At 36.1% G+C, this 24,655-nt stretch overlaps 2 protein-coding genes across 7 annotated transcripts in view; one reads left to right on the top strand and one right to left on the bottom strand.

Annotated features, from left to right (window-relative positions):
- Window positions 1-6,244, top strand: part of LOC139980229 (RNA-binding protein 26-like) — a 29,056-nt gene extending 22,812 nt beyond the window's left edge. For all 5 annotated transcript variants that reach the window (XM_071991750.1, XM_071991751.1, XM_071991752.1 and 2 more), the window contains one exon: window positions 278-6,244. The gene's annotated coding sequence lies outside the window, so the exon portion shown is untranslated. The remainder of the gene's footprint in view (window positions 1-277) is intronic.
- Window positions 1,322-24,138, bottom strand: LOC139980231 (magnesium transporter NIPA2-like). 2 transcript variants are annotated; one of them, XM_071991755.1, is made up of 6 exons: window positions 23,384-24,138; window positions 22,142-22,418; window positions 19,477-19,533; window positions 17,922-18,012; window positions 12,277-12,437; window positions 1,322-11,094 (listed from the first exon to the last, which is right to left on the bottom strand). In XM_071991755.1, exons 2-6 carry the CDS (start codon window positions 22,413-22,415, stop codon window positions 10,466-10,468), a joined length of 1,212 nt encoding a protein of 403 aa, XP_071847856.1. In that variant the 5' UTR covers window positions 22,416-22,418; window positions 23,384-24,138; the 3' UTR covers window positions 1,322-10,465. The 2 variants fall into 2 exon arrangements, with proteins under 2 accessions (XP_071847856.1, XP_071847857.1); XM_071991756.1 differs by having other exon boundaries at window positions 23,294-24,138.
- Window positions 24,139-24,655: the final 517 nt, after the last annotated feature.

The raw sequence follows: 24,655 nt of genomic DNA on the forward strand, positions 1-24,655 counted from the left end.
CAACCTCCTTCCTAACCTTGTAAGCAAGAACATAGCCACTTCATCTTATAAAATGTACTTAAACTATACACATATTACAAGGTCATTACATGTGATTTTAAACATCGCTGGATGTAGAAGATGAGGATTATGGAATCTATTGACCCAAGCATGACTACATAACTAATTAAGTGTGAGACATTTTTTTGTGGCGGGAAAGTGGGGAGAAATCACATCTTTGGGCCAAGAATTGTCTTTTACCAAGTCTTACATCAGCTTTCTTTTGTTTTCATTGCAGCTTCTACATCCGTCACAATTTACACATCTTAGAGGCCTTTTTCTCTTCATGACTGTTTGGTCCACCAAACCAAGACAATTACGCATCTTTAGAGTTCAGAGACGCACTCAAGCAGGCTACTTGATAACCATGTCTACAGACAGGCTGACTGAATCCCTCTTGGCCTTTTGCTGAGATTATGTGTACTATCTGCTCACTTTCAAAATGACCAGCAATATTCCACTTGAACCAACACTTTCATGATCACAAGTAAGAGGTGACTGCGGTTGAGAGTCAATGAAGTTTTGATTGGTTTTGTGCCCAGACGCTATATTTGGTGATTTTTACTTAAAAAGTACTATTTCACTGAAATTCTCAAGGAACATGTAAAACATTGCAAACATCTATTTAGGAGACTAACACACACTATCTTGAAGTGGGACAGACTACAAAATACAGAGGCCCTCGTCTACTACAGGTTGTCTACGAGACTGTCATCTATGCTGGATTTCCAATAACTACCACTTAACTTTCTTGTTTGGATGTTTCAAATTGTTTATTCTAATTGACGTTTCTAACCCAAACTTGTACTTCTAGCTCTTAATTGAAGTTAATATAAAGTATCAAACGATTGTTCACAGATTGACCTTGGTAGCAAAGTATGTTTTCACAACCAAGGGTGGGGAGTTATGCTACCTTTTATACTGATCATATACAATTATTAGTGTTTGCTGTTTAGGCGTAAGTGAACTAAATTTTGTGAATGTATTCAAAATGACAGTGTCATTAGTTTGGCTGTGAATGTCATAATTAAGCATCTTGTTGAAATATATGAGGACTGTAGGTAGGGGCACATTGTATCACATTACATGTGAATTGGTGGAAAGAGAATTGGTGGCAAGTGAATTGGTGGCAAGTGAAAGGTGGGAGAGGGTGGGATCCACATTGCAACTGTCTAATTTGAAATAGATTTGTCCTTTGATTAGTGCAAGGGTTTCAAGGAAAGATGGGTTTGCATATATGTTAATTGGGTCACACCACAATAAAAGACAGACAAAACATTGATATTTTGTAAGCATATTTTTATGTATTTAATGTACTTTCATATTATACTGCTAATGTTACAGCTTTTTGAATGAGAAGAAGAAATATTACACTCAAGAGCAAAAGATAGCGGGCGGGGAGGAAGAAATTTAAAAAACGGAATATTATAAGTGAACTATTGTAGTATCCTTCCTGCTCTAATTAAATTCAAAATTGAAAAATACATTTTTTCTTTGACTATAGACCCTTACAACATGCAAGAAGCATTCAAGTTAGCAGCAATCATTTAACAACCCCAGCAGCATTTATTTATAAAGAGGTTTAGAAACCAAATGCAGTGTTCTACACTAATGACAAAAGCATGTAATTACGTACAACAAAACCTACAATGAGTTTTTATTTGACTGCGATTCCATCAACTCATCACTTAACCCTCCCATCGCCCTCTCCTAAACCTGCTGCGATTATCTCCCCCTCCCCCCCCCCCCAATACACCATTTTTGTTAAGTTCAGTTCAGTTGCACAGCTGTATTGTTTGTAATTGTTATAGTTATATTTCTGTATTTTCAGATACTTTTAGGTGGAAATTTCTTCCATGTTTTCTTACCCGTAGTAAATTGGATCCTTGAAGTACATGGTTGCATTTTTTCTCTGCTGAATTTCTCACCTCATCATGGAAGTGAATGGACAGTTTCAATTCATTGAGCCGCAACAGACACTTAAAAACTCCATTGAGAAAGTTTGTTGCTATTAAAAACATCAATGCTTAAGTCTACCCTACCACATAGCAGCATAACCTAAGCTTAATCTAATTTCCATCTGATACTGAAGACTAAAAGCCATTACTGTTATCGACACTGCTAACTACTAGTCAGTTGTACTTGAGGATTTTTAATTTGGATTTAATAACATCATTGGTGAATTCACCTTAGTTATTTAATCATAAGTTAAATGATACTATTTAGTTGTTTAATTATAATCATAATCATAATAGTAATAATGATATTATTATTTCATTGTTTAATTTAACAAAACCTTGTTTCTTTAAATAAATATTGTAGATATGGATGATCTCCAAACTATTTCCTTGCCTTTTCTAACTTTATGTCACTTTACTTCTAAGTGATGATGAAATTGAACAAAAAATTAATAACAATAATCATAAATAAAGTAAAATAAACAACCCAAATCAAATCGATGTGTGAAAGTTTACTTTCAAAATTAAAAACCAAAATTGTAACATAATACTAAATGTTTTCTCTGATGTTATCCACTTTATAATTGTTTACTCTGCTCAAGTAACTGACCATTGAAGAGGCCAGACCTGGCAGAAACAACACGTGCCTTTTACAGTGGAGAGTGCAACTGCGAAATAATCTGCAATTTGTAAGACAAACATTCCACCGTATCACGTGATCTACGAACCAAACCTGTCTTCCTTATCTTACTCCTTAAGCTCTAAGCTTGTGAAAGTTTATTCCTGCTGCAGCTGCTTCATTAGCTAAGATAAGGAAGACAGCCTTGGTTACTTCCTAGATCATGTGATACCAGGAAACTTGCTGTTTCTTTCCGTGTATAAACCAAGCGAGGGCTAACCACGTTAAACTCATATAAATGAATACTAGAAGTAATAAAGCACTTTGCGATGTCAGTGATGACTTAACATTTGAACATAAGATTTTATTGCAGGTTAACATAATGGAAGTCAAAACAAATTGATAAACTGATTAGAGACCCCGGACAGAGTCCTTGGGGGACAATATTGCACTTTGACAGTTTTTTAACAGGACAGAGGAGAGCTTATTGTGGTGACAAAAAGAAGAAAGCTTACTATATATAAATCTATTGCATTTTGTACCTTGGAAAAGATATTTTAAATTCAAATGTAAATGAACAACATATATGCCCATCAAAACGAGATGGAATCATGTTAACTCAAAACGCAAAAACTAAAAAACACTTAAATAACATAATTCATGATTCTTTGAGAGGACAGACAGAACTAATGAATTCAGAAATTTTTGGCCGACAAGGATGCACTCAAAGTTTCACAAGATTACTGAGAAACATACAATACCAGAATTTACCACTAAAGAAGAACAATTCTTCCAGAAAAAAATAATAATAATAATGTCCTGAATAACTGCTTATAAAAAATCATTTTAATGTGAAATCTCAAAATAAATAGCTTTATAATAACCAAAACTAATAAGCACCATCTAAATATGTCTTTATGATCTGTATAATAAACGAGCATTTATATCGCACTAAACATTGCACCAAACAAAAAGAAGTGTAAAAAATGGAGGAGAAAATACTACTTTTGGTCAAATGAGACGGTTAAAGGAAAGAAGGAGAAAAATAAAGTGCACAAGAGGACATGCAAAGGAAAGAATACTGAAATATCAAGTTTTGAAAAATTCATCACAAGGTGAAAATAATTAATGCTGCTAATTTGACCATTTTTCAGAGCCTATAGAACTTGTTAAGAAATTAATGAGCTTAACAATTTTGGAGGGTGGGGGTTGGGGCCAAATACTGATAACCCCTCATGTCAACCAATGGGTGGGTGATAAACAACTTATTTTCCATCTGTTTTCAAAATAAATTCATGTAACCAAACGTTGCATGGAGGTAATCAGCTATGCACGGCTGCAATTCAATTACGGTGTAAACAAATTGGCTCTTCACAAAGAAAGCAATGTGCAATGTTACACCTTAAACATGAAACTCAATAAAAAACATTTTGCAAAATGTTTCAACATGTGGGGGAAATTTGACACTGTTGCATGGGGGCTTGGGGAGATGATATTAAGTTTTGGCATTTTTCATATCAAGCAAAATTATAGTAGTAGTAAAGAAGATTGGTATCAAAACTATTCCTCATACAATCCTTTCCGGTAAACTGTACAGCAAAAATAACGATGACGCTGCAATAAAGGGACACAAATTGTTTTCAGTATCGTACGAAGGCACTCAACGCATAAAATTAACAGCCATTTCATGATAGCTTAATATACCTTTCAACCTCTCTTACAAAATGTGCATGATTTACAATATCTATGGTAACTAAATCTAGATATAGTATATAGATCAACTGCCTTACATGACTCTGCAGATATTCAGACTACTCTTAATTAGCATAAAATAAACACCCATGATAGCTTAATATACCTTTCAACCTCTCTTACAAAATGTGCATGGTTTACATTATCTATGGTAACTAAATCTAGATATAGTATATAGATCAACTGCCTTACATGACTCTGCAGATATTCAGACTACTCTTAATTAGCATAAAATAAACACCCATGATAGCTTAATATACCTTTCAACCTCTCTTACAAAATGTGCATGGTTTACATTATCTATGGTAACTAAATCTAGATATAGTATATAGATCAACTGCCTTACATGACTCTGCAGATATTCAGACTACTCTTAATTAGCATAAAATAAACACCCATTTCATGATAGCTTAATATACCTTTCGACCTCTCTTACAAACTGTGCATGATTTACATTATCTATGGCAACTAAATCTAGGTATAGTATATAGAAGGAAACCAATTAGTCCTGTACTTAAGTTTGGCTACTTTACAGCCCTGTATAAAGAGTGACTTTTCTAGTCAAGTTGCAAAAACAAGATACTTATACTTTTGTCATCTATTTTGAGAAAGCTTCCATTTACATCAATTCCATCTGATAACTTGACAAACGACAATGTTTTGTAAGGAAACTCTCCTCTTTGCGCCTCGGAGGTACCTGGGTTTGAGGCTGTTCTCAGGCCATCCTGACTATACTCATTTCAACTTGTCATAATGGATAAGGAGAGCTCATGGATAACTTAAAGCGTTTCATCTTAAAGCAAATGTAAACTTAATTTAATTACTTGGAAAATTTGACAACTTTGTGCAGGTGAAATCTTCTCGTGCCGTCTGAATATGCTTTATAACAAAGGTGTTATTACTGCTCAGTATATTAATATAGAAACTTAGAGCAATTAACTCTGACAAATAGAATGCTGTATGAACTTTTCCAACTCATTATATGTTTGGGGAGGATGAAGCTATCTTCATGATAACTGTTACACAATTAATAGACAGCAGGGGGAGGGGGGAGGGGGGCGTGGACTGACAAGTGACGAGTGTTGGGTAACGAGTCAAGATGCCAGTCAAGCAACTTTGTAAAAATAAATGATTCAAAAATATCCGTGCTGTATTTTGCCAAAGGGTAGTGTAGAAGCTGGAGGTCAGTGACTGAATTGTAGTCGGAGAATCTGCTAGAATTTACTCAACTCCATCGGAGAGAAACTAGAGTGAAATATAAGGGAAACTTCGTATGAAATTCCACCTGATAATACACATGCGCACGCTGCATAATTTACTATTCATTTAACTCAGAATGCACTGTAGCAGGGTTAATTGGCTTTCAAGTTTGAATTTTCATCTTTAAACTTACATTTCTAAGAAAAAATAAAATACACATTTAATTATATAACATTATGTGGTTGTGTGTACCAAGAAATTCACACCTATAAAATGGATGCATACTTTAAATAGTAACTGCCTTTTAGCATGGACTTCAAACTACATATCGTAAATAAGGTGGCACATTGATTAACATAATCAAGCATTGGAAAGAAAAAGAAGTGGTCAATATTTTCTGATCAGAGGGCCGTCATACTTTTAAGGTTCAAATTATTTGTAGTCTTTTAAATGTAGCCACAACACAACAGAAATCAGACAGGATTTTAAAAAAAAATGCTGCTTTTGTCAAAAGTGGAACACTAAAGTATTAACCTCGTAAGATTATGAGAAAATGAAAAGAAATAAAGACAATTTCGGTGCAAACAAACTAGAAACAAAACACTTGCTTCATTCAACCTTCTCTCAACATCAAATGCACCATTTAAACTTCAATAGAGAACCAAATGTACCCCCCCCCCCAAAAAAAAAAAAAAAAAAAAAAAAATTGAAAGTAAAAAAATGAACTCAAAGCTAGTACTCGATTGGGCTTAATACTATTTCATATTTAAATTATCATAAAAAAGTCACATTTTTTTTATACTGTCAATCGTTTCCAATTTGTATATTTCTATAAATAACTTTGGTTTTCTTTAATGTTCATGCAGTATTTGGCAGAGGACAATAACATAGAAAAGATCTATTGAAATTGTCTTAGTATTTTTTTTTCATCTTATTTAGCACACTGTCATTTAGCTGATAATACTACTAATACAATTTGTTGATTAAATAATTTTCATTTAGAGAAAATGAGATAAAAATTGCACATACTGTAGAGTTAGATTGTTTAGACTACAAATTAATTTTTCGATAAATACATCAAACATTTAGTGGAAGGATACGGTCTCTTGAGAATATATAAACACACTAGTCGGAATGCTTGCTTGCTCCAATTTACAGCTCTTTCTTCCTCAAATCACTTCTGCAACACTATATTACTAAATATGTACAGACCTATTCACAACTCACCCCGTTTCCCTCATCCCAACCATATCCCCCATACCCACCCCAACCATATCCCCTGCCACCTTTCACTATTATCAACTGATGAAAATTAAATTTACATATTTGTGCACCATGTGAATACTTCTATAAAAGAGTTATTGTTTTGTTTTTATTTCTAAAGCAAACTATAAAATGACACACTATAGCACATAAATAGCATCTGGTTGTTAGGGAAATAAGAAGCACCATAAACTTAGTAGTTACTGTTTTATCTGGCCAAAACAATCACATGGACAAAAGGAAGAAGAACTGCTTTTTCAAAACAAAAGAAAATAAGTAAAGGTAAAATAAATATTATTAACTACTTAATTAATGACTATATCAAATGAGATTGTTATTATAGGAACCTCAAGATATAATTTCCTGTGATAGAAAAGTAATTTAAGAAAAAAGAAATGATAAAGAAATTTTGCGTACATCTTTCCTTACTGATGGGCACAGGCGCGGACATGATATGATATGATATATTAATGGACTGATACATGGTTACAGGTTATACTAAAACTGATTTCCTTCTTTGGAAATTGAAAACAGACAGAGGGCACTGTCTTATCGGTCCTATCTAGCTCCCTGGAAATTGACGAGCTGTTGCTATCAGTTTTAGTACCGGAATCACCAACAGTAGCAGATATCTTTTGTAACACGTGTCCGGAGCTTAAAGTCAAGCTAACAGTTTTATGGACTTTTACTTGTGATTTCTGAAACCTGATTTTCGTTCCAAAAGACTGCACAAGTGTGAAATTGTGATGTCGCCAATCACCCACTGCTCTGTGCGCTCATGAACTCTTTCAGGCCACCATGTTACTTTGATTCAGGGATCTGTAAAACCTTTGATTACACACACTAGTACCTATGTGAGAGCTCCCTCTGTTTAAACATACCAGAGAGGAACAAAACGGCTCATTACTATCTAAAAAGTAAAATAGACACCACCAGAATTTTTTTCTTTACCAATCAGTACTGTAACTTTTCCTGTATGAACAATTTGTACCAACATTACAAACAGCGAACACTTTTACCTCTGTTTTTCTTCTATAAGCACACATGGTAATGTTTTTGGAAGATTCATCCAAGATAAACTTGGGCACAAAAACCAAACAACTTATGCACTATCAACCCCAATGCCTTCAAATGAGAATAACCGAGGGATCGCGACGGTGTTACATCAAGTAAAGATAGCAAGTCCCGTTAGAAGGGAGTAGATTCTACACACAGTTGATACCACACACGGTAGATACTACACATGGTAGATACTACCAAAGTAGATACCACACGCGGTAGACACTACACTCACATGGTAGATACCACACAGTAGATACCACACATGGTAGATACTACACACGGTAGATACTACAACAGTAGATACTACATAGGGTAGACACTACACATGGTAGATACCACACAAGGTAGATACCACACACGGTTGATACCACATACGGTAGATACCACACGCGGTAGATTCCACAGACGGTAGATACGACGCACGGTCGATACCACACGAGGTAGATAACACACAGTACATACTGCACACGGCAGATACTACATGCAGTAGATTCTGTACCACATTCTGTACCACACACGGTAGATACTGCACACGGTAGATACCACACACGGTAGATACCACACACGGTAGATACTACACATGGTAGATACTGCACACGGTAGATACCACACACGGTAGATACTGCACACGGTGATACCACACACGGTAGATACTACACATGGTAGATACTGCACACGGTAGATACCACACACGGTAGATACACGGTAGATAGTACACACGGTCTGGTCAAAGAAAAGGTTGCTGCAAAATGTACCAATTACTGTGTATCTGATAAGAACAGATACCACACATGATCACCTTTCACAAAAACCAGGCCAAATATATAAAGCAATAGTTCACCCTCCCCGCCCCCGACCCCCCCCCCACCCAGCCATGGCAAAATGATAAAGCATTAAATAAATCAGTACACAAATTTGCTCTCCCAATTTATGTACGATAAATTTCTTTGCAAGCTGCAACAGCTTGAAATGTAATTTGCATAAATTTGTAAATATTTGCATAACAACCAAGAAACGAAGATATTCGGTACTTTCATCTGTTGAGGTACTTACAACAATTGGCAAAAAGATGTAAGTTAGCAATCACAGCCAACCTTTGCCCATTTGTACCCCTAAAAAACAGATGATTATTAAAAGAAATCTGTAAATCATGTTTTATCAATCAAAATTAGATGTCATTAATATTCTCCTTTACATTGGCATTATTCGGAAGGCCACCGGCCTTAAAATTTGGGGGAAAGAGCAAGGACCTTTGGGCACAGCAGATATTCCTTTCCTTCGGATTACCAAGCATGTAAATAATCTTGGTTTAAATCAGTTGCACTTCCATTATCTTCCAGCGACGGAATTTTGAAATGATGAGATATTTTTAGTTTTTCCATGATGCACAAAATATCTCACTCAAAGTGGCGTCCCGGTTCAGACTACTATTAAATTAACCCTTTGATCTTTAATTTCAAAATAAATCAATAAACTTGTGGTCTCTACATAAACATATAACTGACCAAAAAAAAATAAATAATAATATATATATGGACAAACACAACATTAGCTTGCTTTCAATCAATGCTAAAATGCTGTTTTCAAGTATTCCCTGACAACCCTTACCAAACAAATATATAATTATATATATATATATATATATATATATCAAAAAAGAGCAAAATGATACCTTTGAAAATTGACAGAATAGTCCAAAAGTAAATTATGATAAGAGAGGAACGTAGCGGAAGCATTCTGTTGAAATTTGCCTTCGATTCCTACTCCATTCTTGAGATACCTTCATTTTTTGAGACAACGATAGTTGATGTTGTCACTTTTAGTACTTAGGATGAACTTGCAGTAAATCAGTATGGTGTTCATAGTAGCACACTCACAGCATTCCTTGCTTTGTTTAATTTTAAAGACTTCTATTAAGTGTCTTGTATTCAGGCGCGTAGCCAAGGGGGGGGGGGGCGAAGGGGGCAGCCGCCCCCCCTTGAGCATATTTTTAAAAAATTTTTTTAATGTTTTTATGATATCGCTAGTATTTTCAAAAGAGAAAATGCTAAGATGCAACTTACAAGGCCTGGGAAGTGCCATTTCCAGCAAACTGAGAGGCATTTTCAGCCAAAATTTTCTTGTACGCTTCGCGCCAACCATGGTGGCGCTACGCTTAGATAGTTTGTATTGCCGAATCTACAGTTTCGCCCCTCCCTTGGCAAATTCCTGCCTACGCGCCTGCTTGTATTCATACCATGTTAAACTCAAATTCAGTTCAAGAAGAAAAACTGCCAGAAAAATTGTTTCAGCAAAACTAGACATTTTCGGTCCATAAGCATCTACGACATCATCACACCTGTTTACCTCATTCTCACTCTAGGTTACAAAAGATATCAACGCCAAAAACACTGTCTTCTTAAAAACTGCATGCCAAAATCGAAAGCAAATTTCACCCAGATGCTTGGAATATGTTCCACACTTTACTAGTCAAAATATGAATCACCTTTTGGACTATTCTTGTAAGATTTTTTTTGTACATAAAATTTTTCCCCTCAAACCACAGAGCCAGTGGACTCGCCTACTGCAGCTGCTATTCGGGCCTGAGTTGACCGTTTCCTACGTCATTGAGTAGGGCCAACGACTCTGTGTGGAAATGGCTGCTCTCCTCCTCTGACGTAAACTGGTTATTCAGCGAAGCTTGGCTCGTATTAAGGCTGGCTGTCTTACTCACGGAAGGTAGGTCAGATATGCTAATGTTTATATCTCTGAAAGCATGAAGGAGGAAGATCCCAGCCACGATCGTCCCGAAACCGGCTAACGTCCCTACGATGTCCGAGAAACCCATGAACTTCCATTCCTCGAAGAGGATGGCGGACGCCACCAGCACAGTTACGGTAAAGAAAACGTAATATATAGGCGTGACCACGGATGTGTTGTAAATGTCCAGAGCTTTGTTTAGGTAATGCATCTGAAAACATATAAAGACGACTAGACACACGATCATGATCCACATTAACCCTAACCTGAACGGCTGGCCGATCCCGGCGAAGAAGGATAGTAGACCGATGCCGACACCTTTGCTGCACATGACCACGAGGGATCCCACCAGGGAGCATATGACAATGTAGACTAATATGTTGGTGTGACCGTACCGGGGCGCCACGAAAATTATCATCACGGTGACGGTGATGAGTACTAAAGCCAGGAATACAAGGAAAACTGAAACAGGAAAGAAGTGAAATGCATAAATGTACATTTAGAGGGACCAACCACGAACAGAACCCCAGCATGTACGAGTATATTGAGTTATAAATGTCACACGATGCTCAATCTTTTTTAAAGATTATGATATTTATAGTTGGTAAATGTAGAATGTTTTCGAGGTTCTACAGTGAAATGAGAAATAACATTCTTGCTGCAATTTGCAAGATCCTCCCAATGGCTTTTAACAATATGTTACGCAGCGACTTGCGACCATCTGACATTTGGTTCCTAACAAAAGAGTCCAACCATGTTTGTACTGTTTAAATTTTCTCTGAGGCGACTAACTTTCCTTTTCAGACAACAATTACTAATCTCTGCAGTTTTCAAAGGGTCAAGCAATCATTCATCCCGTCTACAATAGATTCTGATTGGGGGAAATCTCAGCTATCTTGAAATCCTCAAAAACACTTAAATTCTTAAAAGTTTGTTGTAATCAAAATGAAAGATTTAAAAAAATTGACAGGTATCAGTAACTATCAGAATGTCAAGGACTATAACCTTTTTTAATGTTTCAAAAGCACCGCTGTTTCAAAATTCAATACAACCCGAGCATGTTCAAACTAGATGTTTCTTGTTGATGAGGGAGGGGACTGGGTTGGTTGAGGGGATCCGGGTCACAACAGTATCTTCAAATTTTAATTCTTGAAAATATATTTACCTACCAAACAGATTCTGATTGAGAAGAACCCAACTATTCCAAAATCTTTAAGAACATTTTAAAATTTCTTTAAAGTATCCAAAAGTGAAAGACTACAGTACACTCTGTTAAATAGCTGTTTCAAAATCACTGCTGTATCAAAATTTCACAAACAAACACTATTACTAGATACTTTCCTTGTGGATGAAGGTGGTGGAGGGGGGGGGAGGGAGAAGGGGAGGGGGAAGTTGAGGGTCCCAAAAGTATATCTACCTATCAATATATCTACCTATCAATCCTACCTATAGGCATTTACAGGTTGCTAATCAGCCAAGTGGTCTCATTCTTAAGTTAACCTCACATTCCCTGTGTTACATCCTTCATTTCTCAGCATTGTTGTGCAAACCAGGGTGTGTGTGTGCATACCAACCAGCCACCATGGCATCCAGCTACCATGGCAACAAGCTAGATATGCAGTAGGAAGGTGGTGCATGACTTACTTGGTTCAAGTATCTTGCCTTGTAATTCTTCGACTGTGGTTGCTGAATCTTCCACAGGAGCGTGGAGAATTATGAACAAGGATCCCAGAATGCACTGGTAACAGCCGATCTTGCCGAGTAAATTTAGAGCTTCGTTCAAGAAATAGGAAGACAAGACAGCTCTAAAAGGAGAAAAAAGGATCAGTTAAGAAAATTGGTAAAAGCCCAGAAACGGTACATGCAGAAATCACTGTGTGGGGAGGGTACTTGGGGTTAATCGTTGGGGGTACATTACAAGTCAGTTTAGTAGTTTATATGGTCAGACACACAACGGCACAATTCATGATCTTCCAACTTTAAGTGATAAGAAAAACATATCATCATATGACAATATTATCATTAGACTTCAGTATAAAGAGCACTCATGAAAATAAAACTTTGTGAATGAATTGACAAAAACAAGTTTTGATTTATTTTTTGAACACTGTAACCTCACATCGTTCATTCACATACTCTAGATTCACTCCCACCTTCCCAAAACCCCACACCCTCCCCACCCAATCCCCCAGTGTCCCTCCCTCCCTCCCTCCCCACCCAATCCCCCAGTGTCCCTCCCTCCCTCCCTCCCTCCCTCCCTCCCTCCCTCCCTCCCTCCCTCCCTCCCTCCCTCCCTCCCTCCCTCCCTCCCTCCCTCCCTCCCTCCCTCCCTCCCTCCCTCCCTCCCTCCCTCCCTCCCTCCCTCCCTCCCTCCCTCCCTCCCTCCCTCCCTCCCTCCCTCCCTCCCTCCCTCCCTCCCTCCCTCCCTCCCTCCCTCCCTCCCTCCCTCCCTCCCTCCCTCCCTCCCTCCCTCCCTCCCTCCCTCCCTCCCTCCCTCCCTCCCTCCCTCCCTCCCTCCCTCCCTCCCTCCCTCCCTCCCTCCCTCCCTCCCTCCCTCCCTCCCTCCCTCCCTCCCTCCCTCCATGTCCACTCCCTTCATGTCCACATTTCTTTTCCAAATCATGAATTACATTTTGATCCAAAACACAAAAAAGGACACAAAGCACACTACACCCATTATTTGTATTGTGACTATATAATGAACATTGCTGTACAAAACAGACATTGTATTAAATGGGGTTCTATTGTACATTGATCCCAGCAACATTTCTGTCATAGTAATAACGTCCATGATGACAGAATCATATTCAGATAACACACTGGATGGTTATGTATTTATAACTTTAAATGAAGGAACATTCGCTCAGACATCTTGTGAACGTTTTCAGCCGTTAACAGTCTCTCAGATCCATTCCCTATATAGTGTGATTTCAATGGTGATTAACAGGGAAACATCTACGTGACTTTAGAATACAGCTCAGGGGAATAGAAACTATAGTAACGGATTATGAAAGTTTGAGACTATAGCCTTGAAAACGATGCTAACATAATGAATTTACAATATTCCATATCTAGACTATCATTTGTAGAGGTGTTACCATTTTTGTAGCATACAATTATTAATAATGCATGTATATATTAATGTGTATCTATACTGTGAATATAGCCTACTGTATGTATATATATATATATATACATATATATCCATATCCATATATATCCATATCCATATATATCCATATATATATATATATAACCATATACTGTGTGTACTGTGTATATATATTTTATACAATATATAGTAACATAAAGAGCTGCCTGTTTCGATGAGTGAGAAGAAAGATATAAATGCTAAAAGCTGGATGATTAGTGCCTCAATCCATAAAATGCACAAAATCCTTGTCAATACCCAAAAATATGTAACAGCAAGTAGTTACTACAATAATGCAACTTTTGTCAATATCAGTGTTTGCTATTTCACAGAATATTTGAAACAATTATAGGTTTGTGCAATCTTTTTCTTCATCAATAGCATCTTTCTTTTTGTCATCACTCAGTAAAGCCCATTGAGCAACTTTTGTTGGATTCTGTGCTATGGACAGTAAGAATAATTATTGTTATGATTATTATATTAATATTATTATATGTGGATGGGGCTTTTTACTAAACTCAAATAAATAGTTATCAACTTGATTGGTTTGTTTCATTTCAAATAATGAAGAGAAAGTTTTAAAAATTTGTGGCTGACATTGTGTATTCATCATTTTTCTCTGGTCACATTTTAAAAATTAACTTTTTCCTATCATGCCATTTAACTTTACAGATATAAACCCCCACCCCCCCCCCCTTCACCAAAAAATAAAACAACTTTGGATAAGCCTGGTACATTAGCAACGCCTGTTTGTAATAGTAGGTTTGATAAAATTGATACTGGTGACCAGATACAAAAAGCAGCTTTGTAATATAAGATACTACAGATTAATCAATCAGAAGTGACTGAAATTCACAGACCACTTCCATTAATGCAACTTTTTTTACTTAATTTGGTCAATTTTCAATAGCATCCCCAAATCCCACAACAACAGTTTGTTAAGCTTGACTTCTCAGACCTGTTTCTTTTCAACTAGTGAAGACCAAAAGGCTTTTCAATCAATGTGACTGGATATCCACTGTTGTTTGATTTAATCTGGTGACCATTATACTTCAGTTTCTCAAAAGCAACAGTAACAATAATGTAATGATAACTGAGTATAGTAGAGTGTGTTACAGTTCTGTTATAGTACGGTACAGTACAGAACAAAACAGTTCAGCACAGCTACAGTACAACTCAGTACAGTATGGTATAGTACATTAATGGTACAGCATAGTACAGTAATGTATAGTACAGCATAGTACAGTGCAGTTCTGTATTGTACAGCATCACTTTGGACAGTTCTATATTGTACAGCATAGTAAAGTACAGTTAGAACTGTATAGTACTGAACAGTACAGTTAAGTACAGTTAGGTACAGTACAACAGAGTAGTTATGTATGGTACAGTGCAGTATGGTACGGTACAGTACAGTTACTGTATAGTACAATATAGTGCATTAGAGTTACTGCATACAGTACAGTACAGTACTGGTACAGTACAGCACTGATTAAACTACAGTGTAGTACAGTATACTTATAGTACAGTACTGTATGGCATTTTAAATGTTCCTTGGGATATCAAACATCTGTTGTGACAGTTTGTGCTACAGACTATAAATACCATATGTGCCATATCTGATTGCCTAAATGTGTTTATACATTGCAAACAGCACCAGCTAAAGTCTGCATATGTACCATGACTTAACTATGTTCACCTTTTCAGAGTTCATAAACAGTCATTTAGTAACAATATTAGGTATCTCTAATGAGGCAGAAAACAGTGCTGTTATCTGCTTCATGTACATATACCGCTCGGTACATGAACACTTCCAAGCTTACAGTGTACAGATAGCTAAGTTAGACATAACTTAAAGGTGACCTTTGTATCTACTAACACTACTATAGATATCAACTACTGTATTGTCAGGCAAACAATTTATGAGTGAAATTTACCAAGCTGACATTGTTGCAAAAACACTTTAGACAGAAGGGTTTTTAATAAATTAATGCATGTTTTGCAAATTCTGAGATAAAACATTGATGGGAAGGGGGTGGAGGGGCAGGGACAAAGGAAAGGATACTACTATAGATCTAAATATTTATCATTAAAGATTCAAAGTAATAAAGTGTGCAAATTAATGTGTAGACCTACTTCTCCATTCAGGAGTTCATCAAAACAAGTAGAAATGCAATAAAGTTAAAGGTAGAATCTGAATATAAACAACCGACAATTGTCCATCAGTGTAAAATGTTTAAATGCAGTCTAGTCTGTATGATGGTTGGTCTGTAAACTTATGATCTGTACTTTGTTCTAAATCTCCCAAGATCAAGATGTGTACAATGCAAACATGATATACTGCACTTGAACGTCTTTTCACCTTCGACATGATTCTCTGAGTCTTCTCTTCATGCCCTCTTTAGGATTAAATGACAGAGATGTTACTCTAAGTGTTTATAAATTTCATAGGTAATTCTTGCATTTACTCTTTAACTTGTTGTGGTGGACTGATACACAGATCGGTTCAACCAAGATGCTCCAACGCTTTACATGTAGATTCTTAAGATGAAGATAATTTTCTGTAAATATTAACAAATACTAATTGTCCATCTTTGATTAATACGTACAGGAATTTCTGTTCAGTTTCACTTTGTTCCGTACAGATTACATTGCATGAGCCTATAACACATGGAGATATTGTGTAAAATTCTTTGTAGAAAACTTTGATAAATTGCAGTTATGGGTCAAAAGAATGTTCAGTCTTTAATTTTTTTTTACATTTTTTATTTTTTTTAAGTTTGTATTTTTTATATTTTTTTTATAGCAATGCTATGCACTATCAAACATCAGAATGATCATTCTTCGAAGTAAAATAATTTGTCAGGGTTTTATCTGTATTACTCTCTCACTGGTTAACTGAATACACTGTAGGTTCCCTTAAACAAACAAATCAATTAGCTATGTTGGGTCTCTTGTTAGCACTAAAAATTTTTACGTTTCTAATAAAAATCAGTACGTTAGAGATGACACTTTAATTAAATCAGTAATGAAAACATCTAATTAATGTTCACATGGTTAGTGTATGCATGCTTAAAGACTAAACTAATCTCGACATAAGGGCAGGTTGACCAAAGTACAGTTGTTATAAAGAGAGAACAACTACTCCATGCAATTTCCCAATAGGTGGGGCCGCACACAGAGGTTCCACACTATAGCAATGTCCGATCCAATTTACCAGGCACAATTATGTAAAGTAGCTCAATGTAGTTGTCTCATTGGTTGACCATCATGTACATTGGGAGAAATGTTAGTCATCCTCTAATTCTAGGATGGGACTTTATTAAGATGTACGTGAACTCCATCAATGTCGATCGTGGGACTATGACCATTCTCAATAAAGAAATTCCAATGCTAAGAAAGAACAGGGATTCTCTGTTGTGTTGCAACCTCATTACCAATCGAAATGAGAGGATTCCACCTGAAACACAAGTCTTTGTCAACGCTAAACCAGAGACTTCGCCATTTCAACCAGTGCCATACCAGTACAGAGGAAAACTGGAATCGCAATATTTCCAAGATGAAGACATTCGCTTACACATATAAGCTCCACAAAGTTGACCGACCAATTGACCAGACTCAGTTGTCTCTATCATTCACAGTAGCCCCAAGAAACTGACATTTCAATACCTACATCTGATGCTTCTGTACAGCTTTAACACATCACCATGGCAACGTTTCCAACTTACAGCTTGATCAAACATTATTATGGGTACTTTAATTGTAGCAACAGGACTGTCAGCTGACTACCCACCTCTTTCAAATCTTTCAATAGACAGATTACAGGTCATGTGTTCCCTGACAAAATTTCCCATCACTCGTTTCAATTGATAAATTTTGGATTTAAAGAAAAATTAAGAGTGGCATTCTAAATATGCAGGTACACGTTTTACAAACTGAATATAAAAACAGCTACAACACGATTCTTTATAGTTGATTAAGTATTAAAGGTAACACAATGAAAGGCACAACAGTAAAATCAGCATATTGCTTGAATTAATAAAATTATCGAAATGTATGCCCTCCACACAGCGAGCTTAATTTTCCCTTTCCCAAATTTCAAAATACTCAATCAGTGAACTGAACGTAATAGTTTACTTACGCTACAAGGACACTGAGGGCCCCTAAGGGTGTCACAAGGGTGGCTGGGGCAAATGCATACGCCATAAAATTGCATAATTCTCCAAGGCCCACTGAAAATGATAGAAAAGAAGAGAAAAATATTTCATAGGAGAGTTCCAAGCAACAGCATGTCTAAATATAACATGATATCAGCCAATGTAAATATGAATGATTTTTGTTATTATGTGCATTTTATAAGTATTAACATCGTCAAATGTGTAAGCTGCACAGATTCCCACAACTTTTAAAACATTCTTCGTGACTAGCAACCCATGTCCATCATCTTGTCATTTCCTCGGTTGTCAATGCATCCTCCATTTTGATGTCATGCCAGTAGACACCCTAGGCCTAGACATTGCATTAATAAAACTGCTGAACTTACGTACAGTTTAGAGTGCAAAAAAGAAACTAAAACAACAACAGCCCAGACTATGCATACACAAGTAGAATATTGGAGGCCAAATTTTGAGTCAAATTGGAAATTTCAGTCAAATTGATTTTGAGCGTTTAGGACAGTTAGTGCAATCAGAGGATTTCAAACATGTCCATGTGATGTCTTGTGTCATGGAGACTTAAAACCTTTTAATGACAAGCTCAAAATTATCTTGGAGTATACACTAAACTTGCCTTTCAAGCAGCATTTTAAGTTTGGCCACCAATATTACCCACAACTACAGAGTGTTACTCAAAATGAGATTCCAAGACTTTTGTCACCAAATAAAGAATATTGAGTGAGTCATTCATGAATTACTGAGTTACTAAAGTTAGGCAGATGAGAGGGGGGGAGCAAAAGTAAACTAGACACAGGCAAGAGATGAAAAAAGTAACTTAATGAATTTGTTTCTTTCTCATCTTTTGGTCGCCAAGACACTTTTCACACCTGCATTATGAACCCCATGAATAAACTGAATGGAAGCCTTCAAACTTTCCGACTCTGACATACCAACATCCAAGACGAGCCTTGCTTAGTCAAACTACTGAACTACAATGGTATGATATGTCTGTTTGGAAACACATCAGAAAGTTTTGTCAAATTCTACTCAAAATCCTGATTTAAATTACAACTCAAATTTTCCCTTTGCCTTTAAAAGTGATTTACGAGGAAGTATTAGAGTTATTTCAAAACTTCAACTGCCTTATGGATTCACCCCTTAACATCATATCTTGTGACAGACATACTGCCACTTGTGTGATAATCAATACTCCGTGCGACCACCTGAGAACCACATCCCAATATTTTGTTGAATATTTGAGATAAAATGTAACATATTTGGAAACTATATTAATATGTGCCACATTTGCATTCATCTACCTAGGATAAAAAAGAAAAAAACAAGTTATAGCAAGTCACTATTTCTACCTACAGACAAGACACAAATCACTTTTGCTAGCAAATTTTGTAATGATTCTCACTCTCTCATTTCTGTAAAATTATTTTAGTAGCATTTTAGGATCGTAGGTTGTGTTGATTCCACAAATAGTGATAATCTTTGATGAAATTCTCCTGAAATAACAACAGAGGTATTCACACTTACATAACAAGAATCCAGCCCACCACATCCATTCTTTCAAATAAGCATGGCCGCCATCGCCTGTAAAGGTTAAGAGGAAAAAAGAAAATGACAATGATTTTCAATTTGAGAGAAACAACATCAGCCATGACATTTTGACATATTGTAGACACATCAATGCAGCCCCTACAGATAGATGGATTGGATATAGGTGGATGGATGGATTGCTATACAAATAATGAATGGTTATGAGAATATAAGTGCAATAGTGCAAATATTTCATGAGTTGAAAGATGGAACGTTCCATACAACGAGGCGCAGCCGAGTTGAATGGAACAAATTACATCTTTCAACGAATGAAATATTTGCACTATTGCACGAATGGAAACCATTCATTATTTGTTTTATACAACATATTATATTAAGATGGGTATAATGCACTCATGCAACAGATTGTTTTGAACAGACAGGTTTCTCTGCTCTCTTACCATTGAAAAAAGTGCTACCAAAAAAGTACAACCCATAGTTCTATTTCATAGAGTGGAATAGAGCGGATTTTGCATGCAATCAACGAGCAATTGACCAATCAAATGACCAGTGTACAATTAGGTGTTGTATAAAATGGTGTATAATTTGCTCTTCTTGGAAAGCCATTTTGAGCTAAACTGTGATGATGAAGAAATGGAACAAACAATGACCAATCCCCTTCTCTAACAAAGGAATCAATGATGCAATCGTGAGAGTGACAATCCCCTTGGTAACTTGAATATTAATGACTGTAGCACTAGAGCCCGCAGTTTATTTATTTGGTCCCTTGGAAGTATAGTATTAGGATGTTAAAGAGGTCTGCAGAATGACATCACAATTAAGAAAAAAACAGACAAAACAAGAGGGTAATCCATGGAGTTGCAGATCTCATCTACTCAAATGACAAAAGTGATGGTTGGGTTACTTCTGAATTCATTTTGCTGCAATCTTTGTTAATAGGCTGGAATCCATTTTTGTAATGTATTGTTTTGTTCAAAGTTTAGAAGAAAAGGATATTACCGAAACCATCACTGTTGTTTCATGCAAGGCATCAAATTTGGGCCAATTTAGGCCTCTGGCCTACATTGTCCTTTCAATCTCCAGTAATCCCAAACATCCAAAAAGGAATATTCTAGTATTTGTCTCATGATTCTCTATATATGATGTGGTTTATTGGCTTTTCCTAAATGCTGACAAGCAGATAATGGCTAAAAACCAATTTTTAGGTTTTCAACCCTTGACCTCTGACGTAAGACCTATTACACCAGGCACCTACCCACCAAGTTTGAACTTGATCGGAATAACAGTGTAGGAATACGCAACCCACCTTTGCAAACAATTTTGGATAAATTGACCTCTGCCCTCGACCCTAAACACCTAAATCTGTCCTTTTTAAAATTCATCTCATCATTCTCTACATATCATGTGGTTTAATGCCGGTTCCCTACATGTTGACAAGCAGAAATGGCTAAAAACCAATTATTAGTTGACCTTTGACCTCATCAATCACACAGTCATGTGTTTACATGGTCAGGCACCTAACCACTAAGTTTGAACTTGATCCGACTTACGACTTACGGTCTAGGAGTTTACAACACACTTTTTTGTGCAAATTAGACGATTTTAACTGTTGACCTCAATTGACCTTTGACCACGGCCTAAACACCCAAATCTGTCCTGTTTTTAAATTTAGTCTCATCACTATCTACATATCATGTGGTTTAATGACTTTTTCATACATGCTGACAAACAGAAAATGGCCAAAAAAAAAATTTTTTACATTGCTTGACCTTTGACACCATAAATCATGCAAATTTTGAACATGAAAGGACTTAAATGGTCTAGGAGTATGCAACTCACTTTTTGCTCACTCACACACAATAACTCACACACGTACTTCCTCACATTTCTGATGTGGGGGTGAAGTACAATATCTCAGCTCTGTATACATTATGTGTAGGCCTTTTACAAAAATTTATGGTGTGGAAAATAGCAAAGTAATTGGGGTGTGATCCCAGATTACACGGTGTGCACAGTACTTTGGCTTCTGACTGGCACCCCTAGCTAAGAAATGGCTATATACAGGGATTGCCACCAACTCAGGGCTACACAGCTCAGTTGGAAGAGTGTACTGGGATCGCAACCCTTGTTCTCGCTATAAATTTCTGTGCTCTTTACCATTGTCTAAAATGTCCCAGCTAATTTTCTATTATTCATTTACTTACAAGAGATTATGGTGTGTTAGTATTATGTGAAAAATGTCAAACTACAGTGGAAGGGAACATCTGTCTAACTGTTTAGTCTTTTCCTGACCACAAGCTTTTTAAGGTGGTCAAAGGATGAAATATTTAACAATACTTTTAAATATTTTGTTTTGTTTTATTTTATTTATATTTTATTTATTTATATTTTATTTATTATTTTTTTATATATATTTTTATATATATTTTTTATATTTTTTTATTTTTTTATATATATTTGTTATATATTTTATATATATTATTTATTTATATTTATATTTTATTTATATTATATTATATTTTATTTTTTTAAATATATTAAAATAAATTAAAATATTTAACAACGTCAAGGTCGCACAAATTCTGCACACACACCCGTCACTGATCAGCTTCAATATGAAGACTAACATGAAAAGACTAACCAGCTCTCGTTGCATACGCAGATATTTTGATGAGTGCTTTCTTCTTGACTATGAAACTGGTTCCGATAAATACGCTAGACGAGACCGCTAGGCTCAGACCAATGTAGAAATCTCTCTGATAGTAGAGCGGAATCGGTGCCGTGGCAGTCTCCAGGCTGTCTGTCGTCAACATGGTTGTCACTCTCGAAGCCGTCGTCGTTATGAAATCAGCCGTGGTCACATCCAGCGTTGTGACGTGCTGCGTTTCTGCTGTACTGTGTGTTATGTTTGACATCTCCTATATTAAAGAGAGAGAGAAAAAGTAAAGAAATCATAAAAAAAAATTAAAAATTGACGACAGAATCAACACAAAATGTCGATTAGAGTTACCACTCAATGAGCTGTACAATCTGAAGAAATAATTTAACTTAACAAAGACTAGGCCTATACATTTGTGGTGATAGGGTACAAAAGAAGCAGGGAAGACCCAAACCAACCCAATTGTATCATTCCTGAAGGGAATCACAAGAACAATTAACATTACAGTATCTATAACATGAAACAAAAAGGACCCAGGTTCCATAAATCACAGTACGGTTCTGTATGCAATCTGTCTTTAAGTTTCTTGTAGATATCGCATCTGTTAACATTTCAATTTGACAATAATGATCTCTGTAGTGGCTACATTTTCCTCTAAATGAAACAGATGGTTTAATGCCTAACCATAACTTCCTAAATCGAGGCAGCTATATATTGTCTGTCTCTGTAGTAAACTTAGTGAAGAGACAAAGATCTCTTTGTGGTCCAGGATTAACTAATTGAGAGAATCAGAGATGACAAAAGCTTTCAGTTTCACCAATACTGGTCTATACTGTACCAGTACATTTATGCATTGTATTCTAGACCACACAAAAGATTTCAATAAGGGATTTAGAGAAACAAATTTAGTTGCCAAGAGATACAAAATGGACTTACAGGTAATTTAAAACTAAAGAAATCAGCTTAGACATACATACTTTTACATGGTCAGTTGCCTATTGTTTGCAATAGGGGTGAAAGGTTAAATCCTTGAAATAATGGCAGGTTGAACTTGTGGAATACCACAAACAACCCCCAACTAGAAGACCCTTAAAATCGAACAGCCTTTTGAACTTGTCTAAAACTACCACTCACCTTGCGTCTTATTTATGTGTGTTCAGCTTCTGATATTAAGTGCATATTAAGTACATCTGATATTGAGTGATAATGGCACACACTATTTACCTAGATGCTTAGTTGGCACTACGGTGAGCTGCAGTCAGTGACCACCTCCACAACGGTCCAACTTTTTTGTATTGTGTGTTTTCCTAGGTATTCTACTGATTTGAGAGTAGTTTCCTTGTTTACTCATCTTATTATGGTAACATTAGAAATGATGAATTTACACAAAGCAGACATCCTTCTCGTCATGGAGAGCATCAGTTTTTAAGTCTGTTGATTATTTCTTACCTAAGATCGATTACGTGCAGATCCGATTACTTAAAAACACATGATAAGAGTGACGTACTGTATAAGGCAAATACCTTACGTAGTTTGCATGCGCATGGAATGGATGATTGCAATATGTTTGCTTAAAATTTAACAGTGGTAATTTTTCTCTTTGCACTAACCGATGACGAAATGAGGTAAATACAGCACAAACGACTGTAGTTTAATTAATAGAATTTAATTACTGGTATGGACATATGTGAAAATAAATTGTATCAATCCAGTGGTGATAAATCATATATGCGATCTATTAGTTGACATTTATGCATATATGTACTGTACAATATAGGATCTCGACAGGTAACTGAGTTAGGAATGAAGTATATCAGCATAGTGTGGGATGATAATAAGGTTGAACATCAGTTTTTCAGGAAAATTGTACAAAAACCAAGAATATTACAAGCATGATATACTGTACACACCGAGATTATGCACGCAAAGGAATGCAAAGTGAAGTAACAAGACTTACTGCTTAATGGTACCAAAAATTCACTGAGAACTAACTGCCTTTTCTATGACATCACCATAAAACTTGGAGCCGGCCCCCCCCCTCCCCGAAAAAAAAAAAAATGTCACAAAATTATAAATACCATGTGAATTTATAGATATTCTGAGGCTGTTCAAATATTTTTCCTTTAAAATTTTCAACAATTTTTTTCACAAGGTTAACATAAATCTACTGTAACATTTTCTGTATCAGTAACAAGTATAATTTAGTTTTCAAAGTTTGAGTAACAGATTGTGAAAGCTCTGAATTTTGTCTCATTATAATATGCTATATAATAATAAAATAAATATATGTACACAGTTCCCATATAACTTACACAACCTGCTATCTAAATACATCTTTGCGCTTGTATCTAACAATTTGCTCATTTCGTATTCACTTTACCATGCAATGCTGGATAAATTATTCCCTATCAGTATATAATCATTTTTTCAAAGTTTCTATAATTATTTGGTGAAAAGACAGGGCAGAAGAAGTGAGGGAGCAATGTAATATAACTT

This window comes from Apostichopus japonicus, chromosome 14 (genome assembly GCF_037975245.1).
Source record: "Apostichopus japonicus isolate 1M-3 chromosome 14, ASM3797524v1, whole genome shotgun sequence".
In the NCBI taxonomy this organism is placed as follows: Eukaryota; Metazoa; Echinodermata; class Holothuroidea; order Aspidochirotida; family Stichopodidae; genus Apostichopus; species Apostichopus japonicus.

Excerpts from the sequence above, each read along its gene's own strand:
- LOC139980231 (XM_071991755.1), bottom strand. The coding sequence starts at position 22,415 with ATGTCAAACATAACACACAGTACAGCAGAAACGCAGCACGTCACAACG. Across the intron at positions 18,013-19,476 it reads GTGGGCTGGATTCTTGTTAT|TGGGCCTTGGAGAATTATGC; the intron begins GTAAGTGTGAAT and ends TATCATTTTCAG. Across the intron at positions 12,438-17,921 it reads GCCCTCAGTGTCCTTGTAGC|AGCTGTCTTGTCTTCCTATT; the intron begins GTAAGTAAACTA and ends TTCTCCTTTTAG.